At 45.4% G+C, this 8,730-nt stretch overlaps 1 protein-coding gene across 16 annotated transcripts in view; it reads left to right on the forward strand.

Moving 5' to 3' along the window:
- Window positions 1-8,268, forward strand: part of DNM1 (dynamin 1) — a 66,757-nt gene extending 58,489 nt beyond the window's left edge. For 5 of the 16 annotated variants that reach the window (XM_027649835.1, XM_027649828.1, XM_027649834.1 and 2 more), the window contains one exon: window positions 6,211-7,311. In XM_027649835.1, coding sequence (XP_027505636.1) covers window positions 6,211-6,283 — 73 coding nt within the window. In that variant the 3' untranslated portion in view covers window positions 6,284-7,311. Of the gene's footprint in view, window positions 1-548; window positions 707-2,022; window positions 2,060-6,210; window positions 7,312-7,583 lie in introns of those variants that run through there. The other 11 variants (XR_003528697.1, XR_003528700.1, XM_027649838.1 and 8 more) reach the window with 8 other exon arrangements.
- Window positions 8,269-8,730: the final 462 nt, after the last annotated feature.

Here is an 8,730-nt window from a genome sequence, read left to right on the forward strand (position 1 = left end):
TGATGCAGCTCCCACAGTAACGTGTCCCCACATCCCTCAGTGTTGCCCCAGAGACTGTGGTGGCACCTTTGGATGTCAGCATGCTTCTGCTGTAGATTTTGGCTCTTGTGACCCTGCTTTTCCATGTACTATTTCTTTGTGGCTTTGTTTTCAGTATACTTATGCTTCTTTCTGTCTCCATTTTCTTCCTTTCACCCAGTTTCATTTCTTCACTCATGAAAAATATTCTATATACCTGACCATCGTGATAGGATTCCCCAAATGGGCTCAAATTGATTGGCCTTTTTTTTTTTTGAAGAAACCTGTCATAGCTTATGGCTTTTCTGCCTTTTGCATGAGGTAGAAGGGTTTAGGGGAAGGTAGGGCACAGCACTAGAGCAGAGGAGGGAAGTGTTTCATGCTTAACTGAGCAACCCCTTGGTTTAGAAGGAGAGATGGTAGGTTGGATTGCATGCTACTGACTGCCCTGATCTGGAGTTGAGAATGTAATTCCAGAAGCTGTTGAAGTGTGATGCTCATTCTCTGATCCCCCTCTCTGATTCTTCCAGTTGTTCATAGACTCCTCCGGATCCTGATACCAGCTTGTCATTTGAGTTCACTGATGAACGGAGAATTTCCAATGACAAGGGACTCTTTCTCTTCCTCTCCTGTATATAGAATAAGAATGTTCCCTGCTAGCACTTGGACTCGGGTCCTTCTGCCATGGGTGAACGAATGCCATCTCCACTGTTGCTTTTTTAATACCCATCTTTCCCTCACTAACCAGGCTGTGTAGTGTGTGTGAGTGTGTGTGGAACAAAGCTCTTGTGTGGGATGAATGGGCTTTGCAGTGGGGTTTGGTGTTGTGAACTCAAGTGCGTGGTGGTGGCTGGGTATACTTTGTGTGCACACTGATGCCTGCCTAGAAGTTAGGCAGTTTTGTTCCTCTGGTTTGAGCATCTGATTTTATGAATGATCAACTTACACAAGTGTCACTCTGCTCCTTTCTCATGAACATAAGTGTATAGACACATGTCTTCACATATAAACACCACATGGTCAATTTTTTTTTCTTTGCACAGAGAGGTTTTCCTACATATAATTAAGGACACTTAAAGCAAGGCTTGCCATCCTGCCTCTGTACTTAGCATTTATTCAGTCTGCTGTGGAAGTCCTTATTGCCAAATATATTATTTTGGGAGTTGAAAGTTACAAACCATCCAAGGTCCTATCTGTGTGCAATGAAGGACTGCATTCAGGATTTGACCTGGGGAAGAAATCTGTGAAATTATTCCTCCAGATATTTAGGTTCTTCAGTTTTAAAACAGTTTGGTAAAAACTGTAGATGAAAGAGCTTAGGCAAGCTTGAAGGAGAAATAATAAAGTTTAAGTGAGAATGACTAAACCATTGAAAAAATGTGTTGAAGGCATTAATGAGTTCTCTATTTTTTGGTACATCTAAGGAAAAGGATGTGAGGGGTCAGCATCACTTTGAGCAATAACTTCACACAGATGTATGACTCAAATTATTCAAGAGGTTGGAGTAGCTGATCTCATGATTTATGACCTTCAAAATGTAAGCTTTTACCTTCATGTCTTTTTGGGTAGTGCTGTGGACTGCAGGTTATCTCCCTTTCCTGAGCTGTTTGTTTGAACTCAAACATTTAATGTGGGCAGAAAATAGGAATCCTCAGGAAGAGACAAGCCCAGCTACCCGTGCCCAGCTGGTGGGTGCTGACACAGGTGTAACACTGGTCTGAACGTCATCCTGGGTGTGTGAGGGATCTGGTGGGTGAGTGTGAGAACAGATAGATGGGCTTTGACACACCCCTGTGCACCACTGGGTCTGGATGTGTGCAGAGATGAGGCTGTGTGTTTGTGTGCAGTCCCACCCAGCAGTGCACACTCGTGCTGTGTTCTGGAGGGGGACGTGTGGATGTGTGTCCGTGCAAGCACATGTGTGTGTTCCACCTTCCTGACAGTCTGTGTGGCCTCTGCCTTGCCCTGTCTGAACTGCCATGTTGATTTCGTGTTGTCTTTCAGAATCACTATCAGTGACCCCTGAGGACTGGCAGCCACGGTACGTTCTGCACTCCCCCTGCGATGCATGAGCCGTTGTGTCCCCACCCTCCATCACTCTGCAGCTCAGCTCTGCTGCCCAGTTCTTGTGTTAGTAACAGAGTCCCTTGTCCAATGAACCACCTCTGCCAGGATCTCATAAAGGGAGGAGTCTTGAACAGGAAAACTGGCTGATCAGAGACAGAGCAGCTGCTTGAGCTGCAGGAGCTGGGAAAGCCTCAGTACCTGATTTAAGGTTACCAGAGGGCCCTTTCTCTGCTTCTAGGTAGAGGAGAGGTGGGATGGGGAAATGAGCTCTGGCATCATCCAAACTCTGTGTTTTTCATTTGGCTTATATCCACACTGACTGGGAGATCAGCTGAATAAACTCTGGTGTGATTTGGTCTGTCAGCTGTGTTAGGATCAAGACAGAGGCTTGGGGAGCTGTTAGTTCAGACTCCTCTTCTTATATTCTAGTGTCTGGCTGGAGAAGTACTCCCATCCTCCCTGTGTCCCTAGTGCTTGTGGAAGTCAAGAGGAGTTTGGGTCATTAATATCAGGACTTCCATGTCTGAGTGCAGGGTAACTCTGACATTGAATGTTCCCTGTTATCCTTGTGTCCCATCATCAGTTAGAAGTGAACTCCCTTTGCTTGTTCTCCCCTTGACCCTTTACCTTCTAGGTTACTCTTCTGCTTCTATTCAAACTGCCTTCTCTCCTCTGTCTCCTGCCCCTGCAACAGGAAGGGTTTAATGATCTGTCTCCCCCCCAAACACTCTGCCCTGAGCTCCTGCCTGTTTTCCTTTCCTCTCTCTCCCTGCATTTTGCTGGTTGTACTGGTTCAGTGCAGGGTGCTGGGGCAGGTGTGTGTATGTGCTGTGTACAACTCTCCCTGTTAATGCTGAGTAGGGGTGTGAAGAGGGACATTAGCAAATTCACCTGAGTCTTTTCCTTGGGAACCTCCAGTCCTAATTGACAAGGGGTACAGAAGGCAGAACAAGGCAGATGTGGGGTTTTTGGGCTCCTTCTCCCTTTCTCTGTGGCTGTTTTGTGACAGAGGAGTGGAGCAGCAGCAGCTCCTGCAGACTCCCTTTGCTGCTGGTTGTGGCAGAGAGAACTGGGGACGAGAGGCATGTGCTGAAATCCTGCCTTAATAGGACAAGCAGAAGTTCAAACCCCTGTTCCAGGGCAGGGAGGGTCACATCTTGCAGTAGATGATGTCTGTTACTGCTGCACAGAACTGCAGTTAGAGCTGAGAGCTGCCACATCACATCAAACTGATGCAGTGATTGCTCATGATTGGCATCTTTGAGGACGTCATCCCTCAGCCCTCCTCACTGATGACACACTGCAGAGGTGTTGGAGCAATCAGCAGTGTCCTCCAAAACTCTGCCTACTGCAGGCATCCCTGACAGCCCTGGAAATGTGCATCCTGGTGAACAGCCTCGGGAAGGAGCCTTGCTGTTGTCTGTACCTCATTATGGGGCATTCTGTTCTTGATCTGGCATAAAGAGCACCAAGGAAATAAAAATTAAAAAAAAAAAAAACAACAAAATGACGCCAAAAAAAATCCCCCAAACAACCAACCCAAAAAATTACACCCAAAACCTTTTGCAGTCCAAGGGAATAAATGTAATGTTTTACCACCTCTGTTAGATCCTTATCAGCAGAACTCCCTATTAGCCCAATGGTCCCTAGACATGATTAGCTCAGTGTTCTCTCTGGGTATGGCCCTGAAAGACTGACTTCAAAGAATGTGACAGTCACTGTAACTCATCTCCTTAGCTCCTGCCAGGACTCAGATCTTCCTTTTCATATACTGGAGACAGTCACAGGCTTCCCTGTGAGCAAAACTTTTGTTCCTTGTCCTGAGAGAGGAAAGTGACTTTTCAATGATAGAAAAAGGCTTGACTAGCAATGAAGTCAGAGTGAAGGAGCATTTCAGGGGTAAATGTTGCCCGAGAGACTTCCCTGTCCCTTTTAGTGCTGGGAAACAGTTTTCAGCCTTTTCTAACCTTACCAGGCAGATTCTGCAAACATCTCCAGAAAACCTCAGGAGAAACAAATCCTGTAAATTTAAAAAAGTTGACAGCCCCTCCCTCTAAAATGCTTTGAGTGCTGAGAGGAATAAGTGTCTGCAAAAATCAATCCTAGTATATTATGAAAAAGCAGCCCATCTACCTCCAAATTACTTGTACTTCAAGTGACCACTCTTGCCAGAACACATGACATAATCTGGTGACTTCAAGCATCCTTTTCACGTAAACCCACAGAGGCTTTTAGCACAGCCTGTCCAAACTCCTGAAATGCAAACAGTCCTTCAACCTTCTCAAGAAATGCCTTCTAATACGTGTGATGATGCAACAGCATCTCACTAAAGCTTGAGCTGAAGTTCTGTAAGGTTTTAATTCAAGTGCTGTTGCTGTTCCAGTGAGAGTAAAGCCATCAAAGGGTTGATGTGGCTGCACTTACACTGTGAGCACCCTTAGAGATAATGCACAGATCCCACATGTCATTAAGCTCAGGGTCACAGATCCCCCAGCTGTAACATCCCATTGCAATTTTTACTTCTGGACAATAGTATTATTTCAGCACCCTTCCAAGGTGATTGTAATTTCTGGGTTAGAGCAATCCCATTGTTATTTGCTGTACAGGAGCAGTAACTTGATTGCCATGCTGATAGTGGGGTCTTGCAGTCCCCATTGACATTTTCAGTCAAGGAAATAACATTTGAAAGTGGCTTTACTGTCTGAAGCTTTTTTATTTTTATGTATTATTTCCCAAGGCAAGGGACAAGTGGTTGTAATTGTTTTGAGATCTGGGGCTTAATAGATCTGGAACAATAGGTTCTGCTGAGGTTTAATAAACAGGACTGGAGAATTGTTCTGGTTAATTTGCTAAAATGATGGAACTTGCCCCAATTTATAGGGGTATAACTCCTCTGGTACCAGTGTGATTATAGATTTGCAGTCAGTGCAAAACAAGACTTGTCTACTGGTGCAAATATCCTCCTCCTCTGCTGCTCTTCCCTCTCTCCCCTCAGCCCCAGTATCAGGGGAGAGCCTTCATTTCCAGCAGTCAATTGATTCTCTGTAATCTAAATTAAAGCTTGTCATTGTAGAATTGAGGCTTTAATTCTGGGACACCTGGTCCTGTATGATCAGTGCAAGGGCTCCCTTCAATTTGGTCTGTACGCTGTTGGATTTTCTCTTTGCATTTCAGGCAGTTTGGACCTTAAAACTACTCTGGCTTGGTACTGAACAATTTAGTCCATTTTAATGAAACACCATCAAGTTTGCAGACACTGCAGGGAACACACTTTAAAGGAAAACCACAGATTGGACTTGCTGTCTTACAGAACACATGTTTATTTATAGACTTCTTAAAGCCTGCATTCTGAGCCTGAAGTAAATAAGTAATTTGAAGTAATGAGCTGAGAGACATGGCAGGGGTGTTGTCTTGTATTTTTTGTTATGGCTTTTTTCCGCCCCCAGTCCCTTACAGGAAGGAGAGTCTAGAACACTTAATCCATACAGAGGGCAAACACTTAAGTTGCTGCCCATTTACATAGCTGAAGTACCAGCAAAAGGGCTGGAACAGAAGGGAGTAGCAGTAGCCAAAGTTCCTTTTATTGAAGTAGAAGCTGCATTTGCTGAGCGCCAGAACTAGAAAACTGAAATGGTGAGCTTGGCCCTGACATCCAACATCAGTCTCCTGTGCCAGAACAGGGAATCTCAGGCTTGCAGTAGCCTCAAGGGCAGGGGGAAGAAGGTGCTTCTCCAAACCAGCCAAGAACCTCTGCCAGCAGCACGTCTCAGAGGGCCCCATCCATGCTGTGTGACCGTCATGTGCTTGGTACAGGAGCTCACTGTTGTCTGTGCTTCTCCACACTCATCCCGGAGCCAGTGCACTCGCTGGCAGTAAATCTCTCCACTTCCAAATTTCAGAGGGGAAGCAAACCTGGCTGTGCAGGGGATTGCTTTACAGGTGATCCATGCCATGCAGAAAGGCCAGTGTGAGGCCTGGTGCATCTCCCGTGTGGAGTTTGTGCCTCACGTCAGATTCTCTTGCTGGCTCCGGCGAGGTGGAGAAGCACCACGTGTGACCGTGACTGCGACTGCCCTGCTAACCACAGTGTGTGATCTCTTGTTTTTGTTTCCTGCTTTTTCACAGCAGAAGGGGCCCCGCCTCACCTACTCGACCCACCATAATCCGACCGGCTGAACCGTCCCTCTTAGATTTATAACTTGAGGCTGTAGACAGCTGGCGACGAGCGCCGTGCCGGCGGCTTCCCCATCCCACCCTCCCTTCCTCAGCCACAGTCACTCCTCTCATCCATCCCACATCTCTGCCTCCCGCCACCCCCTTCCCAGTGTGTTGTAAAAAACACTAGTGATCGAGCTCTTCGTCTTCGCTCGTGCGTCCTGTATTGCTTTGTGAGCGTAGAGTAGCCTTCATTCAGTGGCATGGATCCCTGAAGTACACAGGCTCCTTGGAGAGATCAGCCACAGGGACACCCTTAAGTCCAAGTGGTGGCTGTCCATCCAGTAATTCCATCTGCCTGGTCTAGCCTGGATAAGTGTCCTGCCTGCACCACTTAGTTGTAGCACCCAGGACTGATCTGTAGCTATTTTCTTTTCTTGTAGTTAAGACGAAGGCGTGACTTAGGGGAAAAAAAAAAACCCACACGCTGTCGAAACACGTGACACCGTTAGGAACAGATTAGATGTCCTGTGTATTAGTTTGACTTCTAAGGTGCAAAATTTCATGTTGGGAACAGTGCAATCAACCTTTTATCAAAGTGAGGCAGGGAGGGGGGGAATGAACGGATCTAGTCCTGCTAGAGTGAAGTCTGAGATAGCGCACACACCTTGGCGTGCAGGAGCACACAGACCTGCTCGGCTCCCCAGGGCTGGGGAATTCCTGCTGGGGACACACTGGCTCCTGCCAGCAGTTGTCTTGCATCATCATTTTTGGCTGACTTTCCTGACACCCCAGCAGGGCGAGGGGAATAGACACGCTGCTCCCCCCTTGCACACGGACAGCCAAATGTTTCAGGGAGTTCGCTGTGTGATGTTCTGTTGAAAATATTTCTGCTTTGAATAAGCACATCTTTCAGTGTTTTTGGGGTACTGTGGTGACTTTCTTCCGTAGCCTTTTTCTTGCATGTGGATGGTACGTGTTTGGGGAAACTTGTAACCGTTGTTGATCACAACTCATCTTAAGGTTTGGTTTTTACTCTTCATGCTACATGTATTAAAAAAAAAAAAAAAATACTTGAGAATTAAAAAAATATATCAACCCCGTACATCTCAGATGTCATGTCTCTACCAGAGCTGAATGAGCCACCTGTGTTCCAGGCTTTCCTCCAGGCCTGATTCACGTTGAAGTTCTCTCGTTTCAGTGCTATTGCTCTTAATTTCTGTTGTGGATCCTCTATTGTTCTGATGCCAGTTCCTTTCTGTATTTTAACTATTGTTTTACTACTTCTCCTCCTTTTCCTTCCCTCTCCCTTTTTCTTTGTTTTTCTTGTCTTTAACCTCCAGCCGGCCGGGTAAGGCCAGTCCCGCCCGCCCGGAGAGCCCAAAACCACCATTTGACATGTAGTCCTGCTCCCTCTGAGACTCTTTGCCTGCTCTTAGCTGTTCTGTCCTGGAATGGTCTGACTCGAATCTCACACATGGCTTGTTTTCTTTGTAATTTGTGACACACACATATCAGATGTGATTGTAGTGAAACTGTTTTTTGGGGGGTTTTTTTGTTTGTTTTTTTTTTCTTTCTTTTTTCTTCCCAGCTGATTAAAGGAGTTAAACAAGTATATTGTAGTAATGAGAAACATATCTTTACTGTTATAAATATCTATAAATATATATATAAGATGAAAAATCTATATATGTCCAGGTGTTTAAAGCCATTTGTGCTTCCATGTGAATTTTAGGAAATACTCAAGTAGGAAAAGAATATCTATATACATATATATATACACAAAGACATCCAAAAAGTTAACCAAATCCCAATGTTGAGTTTTTGAGCTGATTGTTAAATTCTCTGCTGTGTGCAGTTGGGTTATTGTATTACCCCAGACTTGTGGGTGAACTGTCTCAGTGCTGGTAGTAGCTGTGATGCAGTTTGTGATCTACCTGTCACTCTTGTTTATTGGATGAAATAAACTCTCATTTCTGTATAATGAAGGTCTCCACGACTAGAATAAAACCATCTCTCTTTCTCTGGGTGATTTTCAAGCTGTGTTTGATTATAACCTGATCTTTTCATCCCATAGAGTTTAACGAGCTGTACATGCCAAGCAGGTGCTGTCACTAATAGGGAAGGTGGAGAAGATCTGCAGCAACAGTGGTGTCCAGGAGCTGCAGTAGAGTGAAACAGCTTGTCAGGTGCAGAAGGTAAATCCCTTTGTAGGAGAAAATTTGTGGAGGTGCTTCAGGGGTGGGACATACAGAAGGTGGGAGTTTTGCACAGAGATTGCTTCTTGAAAAGCTCCTTCAGGGTTTTATTTATAGTAGCCACTGATGTGGGTTGAGTGAATAGACTCCATCTCTAGTGATTCCTTCCTGATTGTTCCATCTATAGGTATTGCTTGCCCTACCCTGTCCTCCTTTTTTTTCCCCCCTCACTGGACCCTGATCCATCTATCCCTGGTGTTACACATAGGGCTGTTACATAGTTTTGCCTTCA

Source organism: Corapipo altera, unplaced genomic scaffold (assembly GCF_003945725.1).
Source record: "Corapipo altera isolate COAL_440 unplaced genomic scaffold, ASM394572v1 268, whole genome shotgun sequence".
Lineage (NCBI taxonomy): Eukaryota > Metazoa > Chordata > Aves > Passeriformes > Pipridae > Corapipo > Corapipo altera.